This window comes from Trifolium pratense, linkage group LG2 (assembly GCF_020283565.1).
Source record: "Trifolium pratense cultivar HEN17-A07 linkage group LG2, ARS_RC_1.1, whole genome shotgun sequence".
Classification (NCBI taxonomy): Eukaryota; Viridiplantae; Streptophyta; class Magnoliopsida; order Fabales; family Fabaceae; genus Trifolium; species Trifolium pratense.
In genome coordinates this window covers 12,821,868-12,847,381 of record NC_060060.1, presented here as the reverse complement: position 1 = coordinate 12,847,381, position 25,514 = coordinate 12,821,868, and the positions used below count along the sequence as shown (strand labels likewise).

The 25,514-nt window shown below is 34.4% G+C and overlaps 2 protein-coding genes and 2 pseudogenes across 4 annotated transcripts; all 4 read right to left on the bottom strand.

Annotated features, from left to right (window-relative positions):
• Positions 1-1,377: 1,377 nt before the first annotated feature.
• On the bottom strand, positions 1,378-3,774 carry LOC123907721 (F-box/kelch-repeat protein At3g06240-like). Of its 2 annotated transcripts, XM_045958092.1 has the most exons (3): positions 3,658-3,774; positions 1,933-3,399; positions 1,378-1,509 (listed from the first exon to the last, which is right to left on the bottom strand). In XM_045958092.1, exons 2-3 carry the CDS (start codon positions 3,390-3,392, stop codon positions 1,401-1,403), a joined length of 1,569 nt encoding a protein of 522 aa, XP_045814048.1. In that variant the 5' UTR covers positions 3,393-3,399; positions 3,658-3,774; the 3' UTR covers positions 1,378-1,400. The 2 variants fall into 2 exon arrangements, with proteins under 2 accessions (XP_045814048.1, XP_045814047.1); XM_045958091.1 differs by having other exon boundaries at positions 1,933-3,772.
• A 2,220-nt stretch (positions 3,775-5,994) lies between these two features.
• LOC123904212 lies at positions 5,995-7,620 on the bottom strand (annotated as a pseudogene).
• Positions 7,621-9,274: 1,654 nt separating this feature from the next.
• LOC123907724 lies at positions 9,275-11,344 on the bottom strand (annotated as a pseudogene).
• A 706-nt stretch (positions 11,345-12,050) lies between these two features.
• On the bottom strand, positions 12,051-14,922 carry LOC123907722 (F-box/kelch-repeat protein At3g06240-like). 2 transcript variants are annotated; one of them, XR_006809347.1, is made up of 4 exons: positions 14,679-14,908; positions 13,007-14,432; positions 12,441-12,609; positions 12,051-12,344 (listed from the first exon to the last, which is right to left on the bottom strand). XR_006809347.1 is itself a non-coding variant. In XM_045958093.1 (4 exons), the coding sequence occupies exons 2-3, from the start codon at positions 14,422-14,424 to the stop codon at positions 12,546-12,548; spliced, it is 1,482 nt and encodes a 493-aa protein (XP_045814049.1). In that variant the 5' UTR covers positions 14,425-14,432; positions 14,679-14,922; the 3' UTR covers positions 12,051-12,344; positions 12,540-12,545. The 2 variants fall into 2 exon arrangements, 1 of the variants encoding a protein (XP_045814049.1); XM_045958093.1 differs by having other exon boundaries at positions 12,540-12,609; positions 14,679-14,922.
• Between the last annotated feature and the right edge of the window lie 10,592 nt (positions 14,923-25,514).

The window sequence follows — 25,514 nt, the reverse complement described above, 5'->3', positions numbered from 1 at the left end:
ACTTATACATTGACAATAGTGATATTGTTAAGATGCAGGACAAAATGGCTTACATAAGAGTCACTATATTATACTCTTTGTTGTACTTTCAAACAACATGCATAAATTCAATATTTTTAGGATTTTGAAACAACAAAACTTTGAACATAAAAAATCATGAGTAATTAAGTTAAAAGCCATACAAAAAGCACTTAAATTTTGTCATTTTTAAAATACACTAGATGTGACAAAAATTCTAATTCGATGTGAGTGTAAAACATTTTTTTGAGACCGTGTAAATGTGAAATGTGGTTTCAACCTCTGATGCTACTACTGCGGATCCGGATTTGCTACAGTCCAAAAAGCACGCAGTTTAACGCAGTTTTAATCTCGTCCATTAAATTCATATCGGGCGGCTTAGATTAAAAACTGGGTTTTTCTAATCAAATCGATCTCAGCCATTAAAATCAAATCGGACGGTTTAAAATGACAACAGCGTGTTACTGTGCGCTAATTTAACAGCACCAAATCTGATTCCCTACTACTGCTTCATCGTTACTCAAATGCTACCGCGCCTGCACCAGTGAGCAGTGATGTCTCAACCTCTTCACAACTTCTTTCTCCCTTCCATGAAATGGGGCAGCACGGGGAAGAATCACAACAACCACCAACGTTCCCATCGTCTACTTGAGCACGCTTTCGAGCCTGATTCCTAACCTAACTCTCGTCATGTCCTCACCGACTCGGATCACAAACCGCTATGAACTGATTAATTTAAAATAAATTTTTACTAGTAGCAAGACAAACCAAACATTACACGTAAGCCACTAGGTTTGGTTCGGTGGTAAGGGGTTTGAGTAATATGCATAAGGTCCTACGTTCAAATGTTCGATCCTCATTGACTCCATTGTAAATTTTTTTTAAAGAAATGCAATGGATTTGCAGTAGTTTGCTGCAGAAGCAAACGCCATTGAGAAAGAGAAACAATATGACAAATGAAGAAAATCATAAAAAGGAGATCAATAAAAGACTTAAATTTTTTATTGATAACAGGTCAGTCTTATAAGACCATAGATAACGACTAATGAACATCTAAGATTAAAGATTACAAAAATACATCATTTTGCATCCTAAAACGAGATATGTATTTTTTCAAATATCACAACTAGCGAAATCATAACTTTGGAGTTGTACTCTTCATCAAAAGGCTCACCGCCTGAGGAGGAGGAGGAGGAGGGTACTTGTCATGCCATCATTCAAGATCTTCATTTTCTTCACGGAATTTAAAATTCTGCACCTATACAAAATAACACCAATATTACACAAGAAAGTCTAAGTAACATGCCTAAAATTGTAGTAAGCAAGGGTCTGAATACCCATCAATGCGAAAATGGACGTACTCTTCTTAAGAAACAGGTTGATCACCGAATACGATAAGATGATGAAGAACGTTTACGTCCCACGTTCCAAACAAGTTGTTGAAACAAGGAAAGTACTTCATTTTCTTCGCGCAATTTAACTTTTGCACACCTATATATATTAAAAGAGAAACTATTTAATACTTAATAACTAAAGAAGATCCAAAAACTGACATTACACTGTTCATTTTCTCCTCATCCTGATACACAAAAGGTTCAAAAGGAAATTTAAAAATTGTGTTGACATGAATTTATTTCCATTAACTATCAAAGCCAAGATGTAATTAATGGAGGTAGATATAAGATAACGAAGAGGAATAAAATTATACCAAATATAAACAATACCATAAATCAAATAGTTGTAAAAGCAATTGAATGAGGAAACATCACAACCTTAAGTAGAGAAGATCTATATTGTAACAGCACAAATCTTCTATTCTCCATATAGGACGCCAAAATAGGAAGTGTTGAATTTTTAAGGGAGCATCAAATGCAATTTTCAATAAAAATAAAATATTAGAAACTAAATTCTTACATTGAGTAGATATTCAGCACCTCAATATTGTCTCCTTTCGCAGCATCTTTTAATGAGATTAGACTTGGAGTGTGTGGAATTATTTGAACTAGTATCGAATCAGTCCCACAAATTCGAAAAACTTTGAACCCATATTTCTCAGGTTCGTAGTAGATAAGACGATTTTGAGAATGATATAACAATATGGAAGCACCATCTTCAAAGTGTTTTAGCGGCCAACATAAACCATAATGCCGATCTGGTCTGCCCAAAGAACTGATTGAAGTATCAATGTTGTAAACCTTAGTCCATGATTCTCCAATGCCATATTCATTCATAACCCACATTGTAACATAATCGAAAGATGCATCGCAAATGTAAAGCAATCCCCTTGATTCTCCCATGCGGATACACTCATCAGGGGAAATTATATTATGATTATTAAACACATGTGGAGGAGAAGGAAATGATTGCAAACTCTCACTTTCTAAACAAAAACACAATATAGACCTATTCTGAGTCTGACCCTCAAATCTGATCCAATGAATCACACCATTCAAACAAGTGGGATACTCAAGCCTCGAATTAGAAACTTGAGGATCCACTTCAACATTTCTCCATGATGGCATTCCAAGTGTGTTTATCTCAAAAATCATACGCTCAAACACCCGGTGGTTGTTATTTCTAACAAATTTCTTCCAAATTTGTATCACCTTATATTCATTAGTTTTAGGTTGGAAACCAAAACCAAAACCAACTGGTTCTAGATTACTTAATCGATTAGAAGTCACAAATTGCCCTATTTGTGGGACAGATGGGGTGTAAGTAGCTTTAGGAAGTCTCATAAATTCACCAGTGACTGGATTGCAAATCACTAAAGGGCTTCCTTCAAATGGGCAACACAAACAAAACAAGCCATTGCAAGAATTCACAATACCAAAACTATCATAATGTGGCTTGACATCAACATTAAGCATTTGACTATCCCCATCATTGTTCTTGTCAGTGTTTTTCTCCAAAACTAATCTCATAGCACGAACAGGACGCTTGGGTTTATTCATCACTTTCTCCCTTAATGATTTGGCATCACGAAGAGGAAGCTTGAATATAGGCTGAAGCTTCAAACACCTGTCACTTCCAATCTCATATTTTTCAGGTTCACATTCAAGAAGGTATAGGGTTCTTGACACTCGTCTATGGTCGAGTGTCCGAATCATGAGACTAGCAGGTGTTTTCTGAAAGTGCAATTTAGCAAAATGTGGATCTGAAATGAGTGTTTTCCAGATTTTGCAGACACATTTACAAATGAGAAGAGACTTAATCGGAAGTTGAAGCAAAATTTGAACAGTGAGGTGAGATGGAATATTATCAAAGTAAGGGCAAAGTTCATGATTTTGCATCTCATCAACAACTTTCCCTTTTGCCTTATTGCATCTTTGGCTAAACCTTGCAGAGGGAATTGAAAGCTTTTTTCTTTTCATGGATACACTAAATTGCAAAAAGGATCAACAAAAACAAAATAAATAGTAAATCAAAACAACAAACACAGAGAAAATAAGTTATCATAAGAAGCTAAATGAGAAGGTTGGAGTTGGATTGATAAATAAGTTATCATAAGAAGCTAAATGAAAACACAAGAAAGTGATTATTGATAAATAAATACTAGTGATTAGTGAGAGTAGCTTGCTTGTATAGTATAAACCGAGAAAAAATCGGAACAGAGAGAAGTGGAAATTACTCACTGACCTTGGTATTGGCAGTAGAAAGCAATTAACAGAACAACAGGCGATGCAGACGGATGTTGGACAGGAGGTTCAATGAATCTACAAAATACTCCCTCCGATCCTATATATAAGATAAGAAATACTTTACTCCGATCCTATATATAAGAAATACTTTACTTATTAGATTCGTTGTAAAATTGATGAATCTAAACTATATTATTGTCTAGATTCATTGTAAAATTAATGAATCTAGACAATAATGAATCTAGACTATATTATTGTCTAGATTCATTAATTTTACGATGAATATAAAAAACAAAAAATTTATTATATATAGACCAAAGGGAGTAATTATAAGACATTAATAACTTTCTAGATACATCAAAAATTCGATGTATGTAGACCATAATACATCAATTTATCTTTGTATTCGGTCCATTTAGACTTGTGGCCAAGTAAGTATCATGTCTCACAAAAACAATCGTTGCAACCTTTGATCGCATGCACACATGATTAAATAACAGAACATCTTCTGCAAAACTGCAATTCTAAGGGAATTTCACTCTAACACATAATATCTCATTCTATACAAACCATTCATCACAAAATATATCTATATATATAATTCCTAAATAGTTCTCCTAACCCTAATCCACTAGACCAATCAAATTGTTTCATTTAGCCACATCATCCATTTAAATCCAAATAAACCACTCTACAATGCCACATCATTTCTACTTATTATTATTATTATTATTATTATTATTATTATTATTATTATTATTATTTATTATTATTTTATTATTTCATCTCTATACTTTTCATATTCTACATTTATAAACTTATGACTTTTTAATATACACTCAATCTATATATATAAATCCTAGATAGTTGTGGAATTGTCTATCTAAACCCTAATCCACAAACCAATGAAAACTTTTCATTTAGCCATATCATCCACTTACATTCATTTAATGTGGGGTACTAATTGTAATTATTATTATTATTATTATTATTATTATTATTATTATTTTGGGTTATTATTCATTTACATTTTTTTGTTCATTTTATTATTTTTTGTATTTTATTGTTTTTTTTTTCAAAAAGGTTAATGTTTTTGCTAATAATCTTTTGTCCAATCTTTGTAAATATAAGGAGTTGGTCGATTGTCAGGACTACTTTCTAATGTTAGTAAAAAAAATAGATAAAATAAAGTTTACTAATGGTTGTTATGTCCTGTATGATTTTTATCATATTCGATATTTGAGTATGAGTTAAGTTGATTTATTTTTGCTCCAATAAGTTTCAAATTAATATAAATGTCAAATTCGATAATACAGTAGTTTTTTTGTAAGAGATAATAAAGTAGTTTATCCAACTCAGAATCCTCCAATAAGATTTATAATATAAATAAAAACTTATGTTTCAACATCGATTGTTTTCCATGGTCAATTATATGTTGTCATTTCCATAGTTATTTTGAAGAATGAGTTAAAGATATTGCTAATCAATGTTAATGAAGAAGATACCAAAGTAACTTCAAATCTGATGTATAAATAAGTTTTTTAAATGTATAAGTATCGATATATATAATTCCTATATAGTTGTGCAACCACTAATCTAACCACAGTGTATGAGTATGACCATAAACCGTTTTCATAGTGACATGACAATTTATGGATTACCAACTTATTTTGGTAGATGCAATAGGATCCATTGTAATCTTTTCGAAATGTATAAACACATCTTTAATATCTATCTTATATTTACATCACTTTATTATATTTTTTTAAGGAACATCACTTTATTATTATTATTATTATTATTTTGTTTTTATTGATGTTATTATTATAATTTTCATAATACTTATTGTTTCAATTTATACGAATGATTTTTCAACATTATAATATAAAATACCGCATAACACCCGTGCATCGCACGGGTGTGGGACTAGTATTCAATGAATGAATGAATCTGTGCACTAAATAATCAATGACAAAAACTTGTGCACAGATTCATTCATTCATTCATTGAATATATATTTTGTGATGAATGGTTTGTAAACTAGGGTTAGTGCAACGATTGTGATTTAGCATAATTTAATGAATGAATGAATCTGTAAACTAAAATCCTAGACTAAAATCCTAGTTTACAAAAACTTGTGATTTAGCATAACCCTGCATGCTGTATGGAGATTAAATTACTTCTTAACAGTTGTAGTCTTCACTAAAGTTTGCAGCAGTACTCTTTCACTAAGGAACTATGGTTATGTGATGTTAGCAAAAAACTACAATTTGAAGGAGATGAAATTATCATGAGAAACTATTTACTACTAATAAAATATTATAAGCTATATCCTTTACCTTGAATAGATATTCAAGACCTCAATATTGTCTCCTTTCGCCACATCCTTCAATGAGATTAAACTAGGAATATGTGAAATTACTTCAACTAATTTTGATTGAGTCCCATCAATTCGAAAAACTTTGATTAAACTTGTAGGCTTGGCCGAAACATCAATGTTGTAAACCTTAGTTCATGATTCTCCAATACCATACTTCTTCATAACCCACATTGTAACAGCGCAAAAAGAAGATCTTTGACATATGTAAAAAAATCCTCTTAATTCTCCCATGGTGAGTTTTCTGCCTAGGACTGTAGAATTTCTTAACACATGTGGAGGAGAAGAGAATGGTTGCAACCTCTCACTTTCAAATTTGAAACACAATATTGACATTTGCTAACCACCAATATTGATCCAATGAAGTGCGCCATTCACACAAGTCGGATACTTAAGCTTTGAAATAGAAATCTTACTATCCAACATTTCTCCATGATGGTGTTCCAAGCGTGTGCATTTCAAGGAACAGACGCACAAGCTCTCGTTCATGGACGTGGTCAACATATGTCCACACTATTTTTTATCACTTTATATTCATTAGTTTTAGGTTGGAAACCAAAACCAGCATGTGCTTTCATTTGTACCTGAATTGTGTGAGTACTGGAAGGAGCCATATTAGCATCAGGAAGTTTTATGAACTCCCTGGTGATTGGGCTGCAAATCACTAAAGGGTTTCCATTAGATGTGTTGTGAATTCTTTAATATCACACCAATAACTTTGATGTGTGGAGCAAATTGAATAAGCGATCAAAACGTGGAAATAACAATAATAATCACGAACAAAAGATAAGCGATAAAACTGTAAAGAACACGAAGCAAGTGTTTACCCAGTTCAGTCAAAACCGACCTACTCTGGGGGAGAGAGACTCTCCGTTCCACTATCGATAGAAAAGCTTGATTACAACGAGATTCAATACAAGAGTTGCAAGAATTAGACTTCAACCCTAATTCTACCCTTTTCCCAGATCTCTTCCCGTGACCAAGAGATTTCAATCAATAAGTGTTTCCCGGTGTTACAATGATTATCCAAACCCTAGAGTATACCCCAAAAGATCCCCTTTTGACCCTAGATTGATGTTGGTGAAGAAACCTTGCAAAACCCACTTTCGCTCTCTTCCTGGCAGCTGCAGAAAACAACACACAGTATTTGTACTGTGTTTTGCGCACCATGCGCTGGAAAACGGCGCATCATGCGCCAAGGCCAGTAGCCCCTGCTGCTGCTGCGCCTCATGCTCAATGAATGGCGCATCATGCGCTACTGGCAGGGAAAACAACAATTTTCTGCTTCCTTCCATCATTTCAAAGGCAGATCCAACAAGATGGATCACACAAACAAAGCAAGCCATTGTAAGAATTCACAATACCAAACTTAAATATCTTTTTGCCCTCATTATTGTTCTGGTCATTTTTCTCCATAAATGATTCGGCATCACGAAGAGGAAGCTTGAACATAGGCTCCAACTTGACATGATTGTTGCTTCCAATCTCAAACTTTTCAGGTTCACACTCAACAAGGTACAGGGTTCTTGTCACTCGTCTATAATCAGCAGGCCGAATCATGAAACAAATTGGTGCTTGCTCAAAGTGCAATTATTAGTTTCCTTTTTGCTGCATTGCTTCTCTTCATATCCCTTGCAGAGGTAATTGGATCCTTTCTTCTTTTCATGGCTACGTGTATGTTTGGTTCTACGGTGAGAAATGATTTTGAGTGAATTGATTTTGTAAAATTGATTTTGGCTAAAACCGAGTTAAATGTGAAGTGATTTATTTTTTAATACATTCATATAAACATGAGTTGAACATGAAACCGAGTTGAACATTCATATAGTTTTCTTTCTTTGTGTTGTTTCAATCATAAATATATGTTATGCTCTGAAAGAAAATTATAAATTTGAAGCTTGAAAAATCATATACAAACACGGATGAAGGAACATAAAGAACGTAAAAAAATATAAAGGACTAAATCGTTACCTGAAATTAAATTAAGGGACTACGAGAGTAATTTTGCCAAAAATAAAATAAACGGACTCTAAGAAGCAAATAAAAGCTTACCCGTTTTTTGTTCTATAATAGTCTAATGGTTCTCGGTCCGGGTCACTGCTTATTATTAATATCATGTATCTACCAATTGAATTGTACCGACTCACAAAATAACTTTATATAACAATTTTTTTGGGTAGATAATCGAAATGGGAAAATCATTATAAACTCACATACATAAGTGAGGAAACCGGGGTTTCGAACCCCGGTCATAACGTCCGGCCTAACAATTTCGACATTTTATATCAGTTGAGTTAGCACTTGTCGACAAATAACTTTCTAACAATTAAATATAGAAAACAAACGAAGAGCGATTAGTGAAAGTACCTTGGAGAAGTTATTGTATGCGCTGTTAAGCTGTGTAAACAAGAGTTGTTAAGGCGCGTTAGTCAGTACCACCATATTGCAAATAAGTTCTTCGAGCAAATGCAATGTATCACAAAATAATCTTACTATGGTTTTGTATAAAATTTAGACCAAATACATTTTGTTGACCTGTTTTTGCTTATATTTGAGACTGACGGAGTAAGTAGTAGTTTCAAGCCAAAAAAAAGAAAAAAAAAAGTAGCAGTTTGAATACGAATTGTTAGATTAGATATCAAATGCTGCTTAATGGATGAAGAATTAGAAATGTGAGGAGGTATACAGTGAGGTTAGGCTTGTTATGCTAAGAGAGTTTTGTCCCACTGATATGACTCTGCAACAACCAAAGCTCAAACAAGTTGAAGCTTCACAGTTGTTGAAAAATCCACCACCACAATCCGCCATGGCTCTGCCATTGCCGATATTTGACAACACTCTTTACAATAAGATTGATCGAATTAAAATGTTCAACAATTTGTACAGATATTAATTATTGTCTAGCATTACAACATTACAGTAGCTACTTCAGTTTATGACTCATTGAGATAGTTAAGTTCAATGAGAATTTTAACTACTTAATCGAAGTCCTTATGATCTGCTTCAGTTTCTTTAAATCCTACTGAATTTCAAATGCCACTGTGATATGTTATAGTTTCAACACAACAATTAGTTCAACAAATTATCTATCCAAATTTAAGTTTAATAAATTCAAAATAAATTTTTAGTAGCAAGACAAACCAAACATTACATGCAATGGATTTGCAGTTTGTTGCAGAAGCAAAAACAAATAACGAGATGCCGCCATTGAGAAAGAGAAACAAGATATGACAAATGAAGAAAATCATAAAAAGGAGATCAATAAACAGATGTAAAAGGTGGTGCAATAATCATTTTCATTTTCATACCTCCCACTTGAAGCACTAAACTAAATAGTTCAAACCATAAAACAATAATAGGAAAATGTGAAATCATAACCAACAAACCTGAGTTATAAAGTGAACAAGGCAAAAGGATAGTGAAGGGTTCAATAGTATGCCAAAACAATTAAAATTCAATTGTTAAAAGTAATAAATCTAATCATAACCAATATTGCGAAAGAAAGTCTAAGTAACATGCCTAAAATAGTAAGCAAGGGTCTGAATACCCATCAATGCGAAAACAGACGTACTCTTCTTAATAAACAGGCTGATCACCGAATTCTTCACCATCAAATTGAGGAGGAAGATACATTAAGTAACCATAAGTTGAGACAAGGAAAGAACTTCATTTTCTTCACGCAATTTAACATTTGCACACCTATATAAATTAAAACAATTAGACAGTATAATTTCAAGAAACCGTTTACTACTTAATAACTAAAGAAGATCCAAAAACTGACATTACTATGATTTTTAAGGGAGCATCAAATTCAAATTTCAATAAAAATAAATTATTAGGAAGCTAAATTCTTACATTGAGTGGATATTCAGCACCTCAATATTATCTCCTTCCACAACATCTTTTAATGAGATTAGACTTGGAGTGTGTGGAATTACTTCAACTAATTCTGAACCCGTATCATGAATTCGAAAAACTTTGAACCCATATTTCTCAGGTTCATAGTAGATAAGACAATTGCAGGAATGATATAACAATATGGAAGCACCATCTTCAAAGTGTTTTAGCGGCCAACATAAACCATAACTCCACCGATCCGGTGTGCCCAAAGAACTGATCGTAGTATCAATGTTGTAAACCTGAGTCCATGATTCTCCAATGCCATATTCATTCATAACCCACATTGTAACATCATGTATAAAAGATGTATCGCAAATGTAAAGCAATCCCCTTGATTCTCCCATGCTGATATGCTGATTACAAGAAATTCTATTATGATTTCTAAACACTTGTGGAGGAGGAGAAGGAAATGATTGCAACCTCTCACTTTCTAAACAAAAACACAATATAGACCTTTCATGACGCTCAAATCTGATCCAATGAATCACGCCATTCAAACAAGTGGGATACTTAAGCCTCGAATAAAAAACTTGATGATCCACTTCAACATTTCTCCATGATGGTGTTCCAAGTGTGTTTATGTCAAGAATCATACGCTCAAACACATGGTGATAGCCACGTTTAACAAATTTGTTCCAAATTTGTATCACCATATATTCATTAGTTTTAGGTTGGAAACTAAAACCAAAACCAACTGGTTCTAGATTACGTAGTTGATTAGGAGTTTTAGTAGCTTTAGGAAGTCTCATAAACTCGCCAGTGACTGGATTGCAAATCACTAAAGGGTTTCCTTCAATTGGAAAACACAAACAAAGCAAGCCATTGCAAGAATTCACAACACCAAACTTATCATCATATGGCTTGACATCAATATTAAGCATTTGGCTATCCCCATCACTATTCTTGTTGTTTTTTTTCCAAAACTAATCTCACAGCACGAATAGGACGCTTGGGTCTATTCCTTAAAGATTTGGCATCACGAAGAGGAAGCTTGAATATAGGAGAAAGCTTGACAAGATTGTCACTTCCAATCTCAAACTTTTCAGGCTCGCACTCAAGAAGTTGCAGGGTTCTAGACACCCGTGTTGAGTCACTGGTCCGAATCATGAAACTACTCGGTGATCGCTGAAAGTGCAATTTAGCAAAATGTGGTTCTGAAATGAGTGTTTTCCAGATTTTGCAGACACATTTACAAATGAGAAGAGACTTAATCGGAAGTTGAAGCAAAATTTGTGCAGTGATGTGAGATGGAATATTATCAAAGTAAGGGCAAAGTTGATGATTTTGCATCTCATCATCAACTTTCCCTTTTGTTTATTGCATCTTTGGCTAGCCCTTGCAGAGGGAATTGGATACTTTTTTGTTTTCATGGTTTACACTAAATTGCAAAAAGGATCAACAGAAACAAAATAAGTAGTAAATCAAAACAAACAAACAGAGAAAATAAGTTATGATAGAAGCTAAATGAGAAGAAAATAAAAAGGTTTGAGTTGGATTCTTTGGATTAATGAGTAAATCAAAGTGATTATCGATAAATAAATAAATAAATAAATAAATAAATAAATAAAGAGTGATCAGTGAGAGTACCTTGTATAATAAAACTGTTGGCGAATAAGGGTTTCAACACAGAACAGAACTGCAAAAGTAGGTTTACATTTTCAAACGTAGTCGGGTCTAACCAATTTTTATTTTTGAAAAAAAAGTCTCGGCCCATTATATTTTTGAACCACATTCTTCCATCATATTTGAATCGGCGTCTTAAGAAAAGATAATAAGAAGATAGGAATGGAGTTTAAAACTGCATTAAGCCACACAATTCTTCCTCCATGACTACTAAACGTATTACCCCAACAGTTCAACCTTTTATGAAGGTTGTCCAACAACGGTTCCCATGATGAAAGTCGTCTAGGATTTGGACCTGCTCTCACAAATTCATCATTTTGCTTTTTCTAGAACAATCATTAAATTATCCTTATCTAATCAATTCCATCCAAACTCCTTAAAAAGATGGTTCAATATAATTTACACAGATAAGGATCCAGAATGAAAATGACATATAGGCTTAAATGAGACAGAGTTTGTTTGAAGTCTCACATTGCTTAGGTTCCCGGATGTGAAGTGTATAAATGAAGTCTAACATTATAAACTAAGCCAACAAGATAACATGCCAGTCTTGTAAAACCATAGATAACGACTAATGAACATCTAGGATTAAAGATTACAAAAAGACATCATTTTGCATCATAAAACGAGATATGTATTTTTTCAAATATCACAACTAGCGAAATCATAACTTTGGAGTTGTACTCTTCATCAAAAGGCCCACCACCTGAGGAGGAGGAGGAGAGCACTTGTCAAGCCATCATTCAGGATCTTCATTTTCTTCACAGACTTTAAAATTTGTGCACCTATACAAAATGACACCAATATTAAGTAAGAAAGTCTACGTAACATGCCTAAAATTGTAGTAATCTGAATACACGTCAACGTGAAAACAGACGTACTCTTCTTAAGAAACAAGTTCATCACCGAATTCTTCACCATCAAATTGAGGAAGATATATAAATCAAATTACAATAAGATGATGAAGAACGTGTACTTACCAAGTCTCAAACAAGTTGTTGAGACAAGGAAAGAACTTCATTTTCTTCGCGCAATTTAACATTTGCACACCTGTATAAATCAAAACAATATTAGGGAATAATTTCAATAACTAAAGAAGAGAAGATCCAAAAACTATACCATAAATCAAATAGTTGTATAAGCAACTGATTGAGGAAACATCACAACCTTAAGAAGAGAAGATCTATATTGTAACAACACATGTCTTCTATTCTCACACATGACACATGTCTCTTTCAATACTTGTCTTTGATTAATTAAATAATGACCCTTATGCCAGTTTTGATACAGAGACTTGAAGGTCTAAGTAAATGCTTATGACCAACCAACCACTTTATAAACCGGCCTCTTTCAATACTTGTCTTATGATTAAAATTAATTATGATTTTTAAGGGAGCATCAAATTCAATTTTCAAAAAAAATAAAATATTAGAAGCTAAATTCTTACATTGAGTAGATATTCAGCACCTCAATATTGTCTCCTTTCACAACATCTTTTAATGAGACTAGACTTGGAGTGTGTGGAATTATTTGAACTTGTTCTGAATCAGTCCCATGAATTCGAAAAACTTTGAATCCATATTTCTCAGGTTCGAAGTAGATAAGACACTTGCAGGAATGATATAACAGCAAGGAAGCACCATCTTCAAAGTGTTTTAGCGGCCAACATAAACCACAACGCCACCGATCCGGTCTGCCCAAAGCACTGATCGAAGTATCAATGTTGTAAACCTTAGTCCATGATTCTCCAATGCCATATTCTTTCATAACCCACATTGTAACATCATGGAAAGAAGATCTATCGCAAATGTAAAGCAATCCCCTTGATTCTCCCATGCTGATAGGCTCATTACGAGAAACTGTATGATGATTTCTAAACACATGTGGAGGAGAAGGAAATGATTGCAACCTCTCACTTTCTAAACAAAAACACAATATAGACCTATTCTGAGTTTGACCCTCAAATCTGATCCAATGAATCACGCCATTCAAACAAGTGGGATACTTAAGCGTCGAATTAGAAACTTGAGGATCCACTTCAACATTTCTCCATGATAGTGTTCCAACTGTGTTTATCTCAAATATCATACGCTCCAACACCCGGGTATAGGAACGTCTAACATATTTATTCCAAATTTGTATCACCATATATTCATTAGTTTTAGGTTGGAAACCAAAACCAAAACCAACTGGTTCTAGCTTACGTACTCGACTAGGAGCGTTAGCAGATTTAGGAAGTCTTATAAACTCACCAGTGACTGGATTGCTAATCACTAAAGGGTTTCCTTCAAATGGACAACACAAACAAAGCAAGCCATTGCAAGAATTCACAACGCCAAACTTATCATAATATGGTTTGGAATCAATATTAAGCATTTGACTATCCCCATCACTGTTCTTGTCAGTGTTTTTCTCCAAAACTAATCTCACAGCACGAACAGGGCGCTTGGGTTTATTCATCATTTTCTCCCTTAACGATTTGGCATCACGAAGAGGAAGCTTGAATATAGGCTGAAGCTTGACATGATTGTCACTTCCAATCTCAAACTTCTCAGGCTCGCATTCAAGAAGGTGTAGGGTTCTTGACACTCTATGGTCTTTGGTCCGAATCATGAGACTAACGGGTGTTTTGTGAAAGTGCAATTTAACAAAATGTGGTTCTGAAATGAGTGCTTTCCACATTTTGCAGACACATTTACAAATGAGAAGAGACTTAATCGGAAGTTGAAGCAAAATTTGCACAACAAGGTGAGATGGAATATTAGCAAAGTAAGGGCAAAGTTCATGATTTTCTGTTTCATCAACAACTTTATTGCATCTTTGGCTAACCCTTGGAGAGGGAATTGAATACTTTTTTCTTTTCATGGTTTACCCTAAATTGCAAAAAGGAACAACAGAAACAAAATACTAAGTAGTAAGTAAATCAAAACAAACAGAGAAAATTAGTTATTATAGAATCTAAATTAGAAGAAAATGAAAAGTTTCGAGTTGGATTGTTTGGATTAATTAATAAGTAAATGAATAAAGAGTGATTAGTGAGAGTAGCTTGCTTGTATAGTACTAGTACTATAAACCAAGAAAAAGATGGGAACAGAGTAAAGAGGAAAGTAGTGACTGACCTTGGTAGTAGAACAGAACTAGAAGATAGTCATGGACGGTGGTTGGCCGAAGAAAGCAATTATGATGGCAAGTAAGGAAGGGTTTATTATAGACAGAACAACACGTGATGCGGATGGATGATGAATTGGAAGTGTGACTATCCATGAAGCCTGCTCCAGGGACACGATACCGATATACCACACCGATACCGACACCTATACGGTGATATGAATTTTTTTTCAAAATTCTCGATCCCATACGGCTGGATACGTTATTTAAATATATATATATATATATATATATATATATATATATATAGGGGTTTTCTAACTTAGACCCTAGTTTGGTCTAAGTTAGCAAGGTGCACCTTTTCAATTGGACCAAAATACCCATTCTTTTAATTTTTGAAAGAATAGAGCAACAGGGGCATTTCTGTAATTTTACATAAAAAAAAACATAACAACACGCGCCCCACCTTCTTAAACAATTAATAGACGTGGATCCAGTGTCGCGCGCGTACGGAAGGACCATGGTTACAGACCGTTGATTTCCATCAGACAGCCAAGATGTGATCTCATTAAGACTGTCTGATCAATCAGACAGCCCAGATCATCCTGATCTATCAGATCATCCTGTCTGCGCCACACTAGATTATAAGCTGGAGAGAGAAAATTTTGCTTTTGAAAAGGCAGCCACGTGTCAGCATATGAATGGGTCTGCGTGATTTTTTCCATTTTATACTTTAAACTCGATTATTTCGTCGTAAATTAATTTTTTATTTTTTATTTTTTATACCAAAATTCATAACTTTTTTTTCTCTACAAATAGAGACTTGGTTCGTTTGATTTGGACACCGAAAAAAAAACGCAATTTTTCACTACTTTAAACTCGATTATATCGTCGTAAATTAATTTTTTATTTTTTATACCAAAATTCATAATTTTATTTCCCTACAAATAGAGACTTGGTTCGTTTGATTTGGACACAAAAAAAAAAACGCAATTTTTCACTACCTTAATCTCATTTTATTGTTTACTAAATACGTTACTTGTGTGTTGTAAACTCAACCAACTCACTGAAACCATTATACCAGGAAAATAGTAGATAATATTCTGGAACTTTTGGTATATTTTATGAAATTTTTGGAGACCTGAAACTATTTTTAGTTAATTAAATGAGATAAAACGGTAATTAAAAACTAATGTTTGCTTCTGAAACCATTTAATTGGTAGAATGGTTGCACATAGTTGTATTCTGAAACCATTTTACTGGTAGAATGGTTTCAATGGGTAATTTATTAATTGTGTTTGCTTCTGAAACCATTTATCTGGTACAATGGTTTCAGAGAGTTGTAATCTGAAACCATTTTGCTGGTAGAATGGTTTCAGTAAGTTGATTATTAGTTATTTGCTTCTGAAACCATTTAGCTTGTAGAATGGTTGCACATAGTTGTATTCTGAAACCATTTTACTGGTAGAATGGTTTCAGTGAGTAATTTATTAATTGTGTTTGCTTCTGAAACCATTTATCTGGTACAATGGTTTCAGAGAGTTGTAATCTGAAACCATTTTGCTGGTAGAATGGTTTCAGTAAGTTGATTATTAGTTATTTGCTTCTGAAACCATTTAGCTTGTAGAATGGTTGCACATAGTTGTATTCTGAAACCATTTTACTGGTAGAATGGTTTCAGTGAGTAATTTATTAATTGTGTTTGCTTCTGAAACCATTTATCTGGTACAATGGTTTCAGAGAGTTGTAATCTGAAACCATTTTGCTGGTAGAATGGTTTCAGTAAGTTGATTATTAATTATTTGCTTCTGAAACCATTTAGCTTGTAGAATGGTTGCACATAGTTGTATTCTGAAACCATTTTACTGGTAGAATGGTTTCAGTGAGTAATTTATTAATTGTGTTTGCTTCTGAAACCATTTATCTGGTAGAATGGTTTCAGAGAGTTGTAATCTGAAACCATTTTGCTGGTAAAATGGTTTCAGTAAGTTGATTATTAGTTATTTGCTTCTGAAACCATTTAGCTTGTAGAATGGTTTCAGAGATTTGTACTCCGAAACCATTTTTCTGGTAGAATGGTTTCAGTGAGTTGATGTAAGGTAGTGAAAAATGAGATTAAGGTAGTGAAAAATTGGGTTTTTTTTTCTGTGTCCAAATCAAACGAACCAAGTCTCTATTTGTAGAGAAAAAAAAATTATGAATTTTGGTATAAAAAATAAAAAATAAAAAATTAATTTACGACGAAATAATCGAGTTTAAAGTAGTGAAAAATTGCGTTTTTTTTTCGGTGTCCAAATCAAACGAACCAAGTCTCTATTTGTAGAGAAAAAAAAATTATGAATTTTGGTATAAAAAATAAAAAATAAAAAATTAATTTACGACGAAATAATCGAGTTTAAAGTATTAAATGAAAAAAAATTAACGCAGCCAATCATATGCTGACACGTGGCCTTACCTTTTCAAAAGGCTTTCTCTCTCCTCCCATCCTTCACACCACGCGCTCTTGTCGGCGCGTGTGATGCACGCGCGTGGATTTTGTCCACTAATAGCGTGACACGTGTCCTGGGGGGGGGAAAAAGAAGTGGGGGGCGCGTGTAAAATTGCAGAAAATTACAGAAATGCCCCTGTTGCTCTATTCTTTCAAAAATTAAAAAAATGGGTATTTTTGTCCAACTCAAAAGGTGCACCTTGCTAACTTAGACCCAACTGGGTCTAAGTTAGCAGCCCCCATATATATATATGCACAATATATAAACATAACTAAAATCAATAATGACAAAAAATTAACATTCAAATTACTCAAATCGAGCAAATAAGTGACAATTACATATCTTAATTTAAATACTATCCAAAAAGGGGAGTGAAATGAATAACTCAACTGGTTAAACTAGTTGAGTTAAGAGTTTTTTTTGAAAAAAAGTTGAGTTAAGGGTTAAAGAGTTGGAGATCCAAGGTTCAAGTCCTGACAAAGAGAAAAACTAACATAACAGTATAATATACTAACAATTTGCTTATAAAAAAAATACGTACTACCCAAAAAAAATATAGTTGGTAACATCATACTCTAACATTCAATACTCACGAATTGTATCAGTCTCATTTCCTATGTTTCCATCATCAAAAAACATTAATTGTCTGATACTATACGCGTATCGAAGAAGTATCTGACACGTATCGGTTATATATATTTTTTAAAAATAATATTAATTTCCGATACTTCTCCGATACGTGTATCGAAGAGTACCGGATAAGTATCGGTATCGAATATGTATCGGACACAATACTTCGCCATTTTTAGAGTATCAGGGCTTCACTAGTGACTATAGATGGATGGATGTAAATTCTCTAATCTAAGGGATGTAGATACTGCTCGGACCCGTAGATTCTATAGAGACACATTAATCGGTACGGTCACATCCCCTACGCTAAAGCAAGGAGCATAATTATGATTTATGAGAATAATTCTTTAGCTTAAATACAATTTTGAACCGTCGTATCGTGATTGTGCAATTTTAGTTCTTAAATATTTTTTTTTTAGCAATTTTAGTCCTTCAGCCTTATTCCCTTTCTAATTCTAAAAATCCCCTTCTTTAACTTTATGGCTATGTTTGGATTGATGGTTCATAACAGAATGAGCTGGAATGAAACATAATGGAATGGAGCAGGACAGAATGAAACATAAATTCCGTTCCATTGTTTAGATATTCAATGATGGAATAGAACAAAATTACCACTCCGTTGTTTGGGAAGTGAACGGAATAAAATAAATTATAACATTTTTATTTCAATTTTATCCTTATTTTAAAACATAAGCTATAAGCAATAATTCCAATTCAGTCAAACTAAACCAACATTGAATATCAATTTGAATTACTTTCTTACTAATAAGGGTTTCTCGTACTATTAATTCCATCTCATATTGTTTAAAAAACTTGTAATAAGTGCTAGTTCCAACTTGAATTGAGATACAAAAGCTAATTCCATTTCATACTTGTATTCAGTGCTAGATTTTGTTATGATATTTTCCTGATGTGTGTAACTGTGAGAGTAATTCTAAGTTGAAATACACTCTGAGCATTAGTCAAGTAGCATTATTCAGAATAGTCAAATAGCAAATTCATAATCAAGTCTTTTGAATTCATAATTAAATAGCAAAAGTATGGCTTTTGGACGCCAATCCATAAGACAGAGAAAATTCCAAAACCTGGTCTTAAAGCAAATTTACAATCCATAAACAACCAAATCACAACTTGGACACAAAATCAGTACTTAAACAAAATAAGTCAAGCATTGGATTCACTGCATATGGTAATACTCTTCTTTAAGGTTTGTTCGGCACAATGAGAGGTAACATTGCCTTGCGCTTATCAATTGGAACTCCATAAAAATGGCATACAATGATCAATAGAAAGAACAATCTATGGGTATTAAACAAAATGCATCAAAAATATGGGTAAGAAAACAAGAACAATTTATTTTCATTTTCTAGGCAAACAATGACCAATAAAAATGGCGTACCTTGTTGGGAAAATGTGAAGAAATGAGCAGTCAGAACACAGAGGAAGAAGTAAATTGTAGAGGGTCTTGTGAAGAATGTGTGAAATATGAGTATTTGAGAAGAGGAAGAGACAAATAAAAAAATGGTAAAAAAGTAATATAAAAAATCTGAAATTTCATTCCATTGGATGTACCCCAAATTGGGGGGAATGAAAAATTGGAGGATTGAGTGGTATATGATGAAGTTGGTTCCATTGAGTTCCATTCCATTCCATTAACATTTTGCAAATCCAAACAATGGAATTCTATTATTTACCTTTCCATTCCACCACATATTACCAATCCAAACATAGCCTATGAGAGTTGGAGAAATAAATTGGTGAATTAAAAAACCGAAAGAGTGGAAATTGTACAAAGGGAATAAACTTGAAGGACTAGAATTGCTAAAAATAATAATTTAAGAAGGTAAAATTGCACATTTATGAAACTTGAGGGGTTAAAATTACATTCAAGCCTAATTGTTTCTCCTAGACAAATTATCTAACCTACTAAATCTTTCCCTTAAAATACCACCTTCATGGATCATGTCAAAACAACTTCGATTCACCACAACCTACAATCTAAAAAAGAAGGTCGACAAATCAAAAAGTTCAGTTTAGCCGCCTTCCTTGACAAGTCGACATATTTAATAGCATGTTTGGTATCATATCCATTTTTCAATTCTCGCGTCCTAACAAAGCTTTATGTAATAAATAAATAAATGTGTAACAATATTAAAAAAATTGTTCTAATAAACTATTTTAAACAACAATAGGATAGATGAATTTGTATTTGATGATATTATATGAGATTGTAAACATATTTTGTACTTTTATTTTACAAACTCTCATGTTGAGTTTATTACCACAAATGAAGTTGCTCACAATTTCACAAGAGTGGCCACATCTCTGTTGGCGCAGCAAAAGCATCAAGCACACACACACAGTGCAATAGGCTCAAGGAAAGCCTATGAGCACAGTTCACAGTTTCTGCAAAAACTGTGATGAAATGAAAGGAAACTGTGTTCTTGGTTTTGTGAGGAAGAAGAAGATGAAATTAAGAGAAAAGTAACATTTTTATTCATTCATTAATGGGCCAAGTAAAAATATATTACAAGTGATACACATAAGTGTATTTATATGTGTTACTTAAGCTACAAGTAACAAACTATCAGTTATGAATTATACATTCTCAACACTCCTCCTTAATTCATATCTGATGTACAAGTAACCAAGCCTAAGTTCCTTCTTAAAAACTCCAAGTTTTACTGCTTTAGTAAAACCATCAGCAAGCTGCACATCAGTTGTGTTGGCGCAGCAGAAGCAAGAGTTTGCTTGGTTCAGAGGATGCACGGTTCAGAGGTTGTGTTGCCTCTGACTCTGATGCGCTTCAGAGGATGGATTGCAGGCAAGCTCAGCAGGCATGCAGGCTTGACCTTGGGCACACTAGCAGTTTTGCAGAAACTGCTATATACAAGATGAACAAGTTTCTTGATGAAATTGATTAACAACTGAACATGAAAGACTTAGGGAAATAGAGAGTTTATTCTTCCTTAATGGGCCAAAAAATTGAATTGAATTACAATATAATGCACTAGTTGCACTTTATATAGGGTGGCTTATGTAACAAGCCAGCTCATCCCTTAGGCCTAAACTAATTCCCTAACTACTTAGTTAGTTACTAACAAACTTTAACTAACAAGTTGGTTGTAACTAACTCTAACAACACCTAAAAAAACAAATTTCAAGATGAATTAACCACTTTCTTAACACTCCTCCTTAATTCATGCTTGAATTGCAAACAACCAGTCCTAAGCTCCTCCTTAAAAACTCAAACCTGTCAAGCTTCACAGCCTTTGTAAAACCATCTGCAAGCTGTACTTCAGTTGGACAATACTGCACTTCAATCATTCCATTTGTCACTTGTTCCCTAATGAAATGAAATCTGGTAGCAATGTGCTTGCTCCTGCCATGTGAAATTGGATTTTTAGCAAGACTTATAGCAGACTTGTTATCAATCCTTAGGATTAGAGGCTTCACTGGTTCACACTTGATTTCTATCATCACTGAATTCAACCAAATTGCTTGACATGCTGCAAAGGTGCCTGCTATATACTCAGCTTCACAAGATGAGAGAGCAGTCACAGCTTGTTTCTTTGTACACCAAGAGATTGCAGCATTATTGAACTTGAAAACATACCCTGATGTGCTCCTCCTATCAGTTATGTCTCCACACCAATCACTATCAGAATACCCTATCAAAGTACTCCATGCACTGTTTGTACCAATAGGGAATAGCAAGCCAATTTCCAAAGTACCTTTGAGGTATCTGAGGATTCTCTTAGCAGCTATCATGTGTGACTTCCTTGGATCATGCATAAATCTGCTGATAACACTCACAGCATAGCATATATCAGGCCTACTGTTGCACACATACCTCAATGAGCCAACTATTTGTCTGAACACAGTTGGATCAACCTTCTCTTCATCTGAGCACTCATCAATTTTTGTATTTGTCTCTGATGGATTTGACAATGGATTGCAGCTTTCCATTTCAAATTTTTCAAGCAATTCACCAATGTACTTCTGCTGGTGCATTACTATACCATCTTCTCTTCTCATAAATTCCATTCCTAGAAAGAATGAAAGTTCACCAAGATCAGACATTTCAAATTCACTTTTGAGCTTATCTTTCACTTTTGCAATTTCTGCAATTCTACTTCCAGTTATGAGCAAATCATCAACATATAAGCAGATTATGACAATATCTTCATCTTTAGGGCAATGTACATATACACCAAACTCAGCAGCACACTTTTTAAACCCTATCTGAATCAGAAAGTCATCAATCCTTTTGTTCCATGCTCTAGGAGCCTGTTTCAAGCCATATAGTGCCTTATACAGCTTATACACCATTGATTCTTTTCCTTTTATTTCAAAACCTGGAGGCTGTGACACATACACTTCCTCATCAAGTGGACCATTCAGAAATGCTGATTTCACATCCAGATGGTACAGGCTCCATTTGTTCTTACAGGCCAATGCTACAACCAACCTCACAGTCTCTATTCTAGCAACTGGTGCAAACACTTCATTGTAGTCAATTCCATGTTTCTGTAAGAATCCTCTAGCAACTAACCTTGCTTTGTGCTTTGAAATTGTGCCATCAGGGTTCAATTTCACTTTGAACACCCATTTCACATCAATCTTCTTTTTCTTGTCTGGCAAGTCAACTAGCTTCCAGGTCTGGTTTTTCTCAATTGACCTCAGCTCTTCTTCCATTGCCTTCTTCCACACATTACTTTTCAAAGCATCTCTGTAGTTCAATGGTTCAGAATCAGCTAGTAATGCAAAGTGAATGAGATCACCCTCATCATTCACTACATTGTCTTGAGTAACTTCACAATCATTCAATCTAGCTGGTACCCGTTTGGTTCTTTGAGTCCTTGCAATCATATGAATTCTGTCATCATCATCACTTGATAAATTCATATTACCATCATTATCTGTACCTTGATTCTGAATAGTTTCAGCAGCAGGTTCACCTTCATCACCTCCATCAGATTCATCACTTGAACTTGGATAAATGAAGGTTGACTGCAATTCACTATTGTACACTGGTTCCTTCTCCCATTTCCATTTCTCTTCTTCATTCACAATTACATCCCTGCTAATGTGAACCTTCTGAGTAACTGGATTGTATAGCTTGTAGGCACCAGTTGGATGATATCCTATGAGTATCATTATTTCACTTTTATCCTCAAGTTTGGTTCTTCTAGCATCTGGTACATGCTTATAGCATAATGAGCCAAAAACCTTGAGGTGTTTCACACTTGGCTTCCTCCCACACCAAGCTTCCTCTGGCACAACTTTCAGTTTCTTAGTAGGACATTTGTTCAGAATGTAGGCTGCAGTAAGTACTGCTTCACCCCAGAACTTGTGTGGCAAATTCTTCTGCTTAATCATGCTCCTTGCCATATCTAACACTGTTCTGTTTCTTCTTTCAGCTAGTCCATTGTGCTGTGGTGTGTATGGAGCAGTAACTTCATGTGTAATGCCTTGATTAGTACAGAAGTTCTCAAACTCACTTGAGGTATACTCTCCACCACCATCTGTTCTCAAAATCTTAATTGATTTCTCACTTTCTTTTTCAATCAAGACTTTAAACTTCTTAAACACTTCTAAAGCTTCACTCTTTAGCTTCAAAGTGTATAACCAGATCATTCTGCTATATTCATCAACAAATGTGATGAAATACTTGCTTCCCCCTAATGAAGCAGCTTCAAATGGACCACAGATGTCACTATGAATCACTTGCAATACACCACTAGCTCTTTTAGGCATTTCAGCTACAAAAGGTTTTCTACTGTGCTTACTCTTCACACATATCTCACATATGGACTTCTTAGTCTTAAACTTAGGCAGGCCATACACCAATTCCTTAGAATTTAAATCACTGAGGCTTCTATAGTTTAAGTGTCCATACCTTTTGTGCCAAAGTGCTTCAACCTCATCAATCACTGTGGTAGACATGCACATCATATCTACACTTAAGATTTTACACCTGTAGGTTCTGTTGTTTGACAAGCTGCACATCAGAACCAAGTTCTTCATTTTGTCAAACAGCTTCAGTGCATTGTCCTCCATACTTACAGAGAACCCTCTTTGCACTAATTGACCTAAACTGAGCAAATTGCAATTCATACTAGGGACATATAACACTTCAGAGATGATCACTTTACCTCCCTTCTTACTTTTGATCACTATGTTACCAATACCTTCAGCAGCAAGCTTTCTCCCATCTGCTAGTTTTATACTAGACCTTTTGCTTGCATCAAAATTGGTTAACCATTCTCTATGTGGTGTCATATGATTTGAACACCCTGAATCAAGAAACCATTCTTCATTCTTCTCACACTCATCCCCTATAGTAGCCATCATCAAGACTGACTTTACATCACTTTCTTCTGCAACATTAGCCTCTTGTTGATCTTTCTTGTACCAACACTCATCTGCAAAATGGCCAAGATTCTCACAATTGTAGCATTTCACCTTGCTTTTATCAAAGTTCTTCTTTTTGTTTTTACTTTTGGCAAAACCTCCTCCTTTAGAGGATTCAGCTTTGTCATCAGTTTTTGAACTCTGATCTTTAAGCCACTTTGGTTTATCTTTGCCTTTCTTTTTGTAGTTCTTGCCATTATCTTCTTTCTTGTTGGTTTGAGCTTGCAAGGCTTGTTGTTCTTTCTTTTCTGAACCTCTACTGAGAACTTTAATCTCATGTGCTTCCAAAGCACTTTGTAATTCCTCAATTTTCATAGTAGCTCTATCTTTCACATACTCTATAGCTATTACCACATTATCAAAGTTTGGAGTTAAGGATCTAAGCACTTTCTCTACTACCATTTCATCAGTGACAGTCTCTCCACAGTTTTGCATTTGATGTACAAGTGCAAGAAGTTTTGAGAAGAAATCACTTACTTTTTGATCCTCTTCCATCACCATAGACTCATATTGCCTCCTAAAGGCCTGCAATTTCACCTTCTTGACCTTGGTTCCACCATCGTGGTAACCCTCGAGTATATCCCAAGCTTCTTTGGACTTAGTTGATTTTGAAATCTTTTCAAAATGCTGTGCATCACAATTCTGCTGGATATAGAACAAAGCCTTGCAGTCTTTTTTCTTGTTTTCTTTGTATGTATTTCTCTGATCATTAGTTGGATTTGCTCCCAACTCATCGTATCCATTCACCACTACCTCAAGACACTCTTGTGCTCCAAATAAGGACTTCATCACTGCACTCCATCTATCCCAATTCTTTCCATCAAGAATCAGAATGTTTGTACCAAAACCTTGGGTGTTCATCTTGAATTTTCAAGAAATCAATCTACACAACTCACTTTGTGTTTCTCCACTTGATTCCTTCACAATTCACTCTTGTTACCTGTGATTGAACCAGGCTCTTGATGCCAATTGTTGGCGCAGCAGAAGCAAGAGTTTGCTTGGTTCAGAGGATGCACGGTTCAGAGGTTGTGTTGCCTCTGACTCTGATGCGCTTCAGAGGATGGATTGCAGGCAAGCTCAGCAGGCACGCAGGCTTGACCTTGGGCACACTAGCAGTTTTGCAGAAACTGCTATATACAAGATGAACAAGTTTCTTGATGAAATTGATTAACAACTGAACATGAAAGACTTAGGGAAATAGAGAGTTTATTCTTCCTTAATGGGCCAAAAAATTGAATTGAATTACAATATAATGCACTAGTTGCACTTTATATAGGGTGGCTTATGTAACAAGCCAGCTCATCCCTTAGG

Excerpts from the sequence above, each read along its gene's own strand:
- LOC123907721 (XM_045958092.1), bottom strand. The coding sequence starts at position 3,392 with ATGAAAAGAAAAAAGCTTTCAATTCCCTCTGCAAGGTTTAGCCAAAGA. Across the intron at positions 1,510-1,932 it reads GTGCTGAATATCTACTCAAT|GTGTGCAAAAGTTAAATTGC; the intron begins GTAAGAATTTAG and ends TAATATATATAG.
- LOC123907722 (XM_045958093.1), bottom strand. The coding sequence starts at position 14,424 with ATGAAAAGAAAAAAGTATTCAATTCCCTCTCCAAGGGTTAGCCAAAGA. Across the intron at positions 12,610-13,006 it reads GTGCTGAATATCTACTCAAT|GTGTGCAAATGTTAAATTGC; the intron begins GTAAGAATTTAG and ends TGATTTATACAG.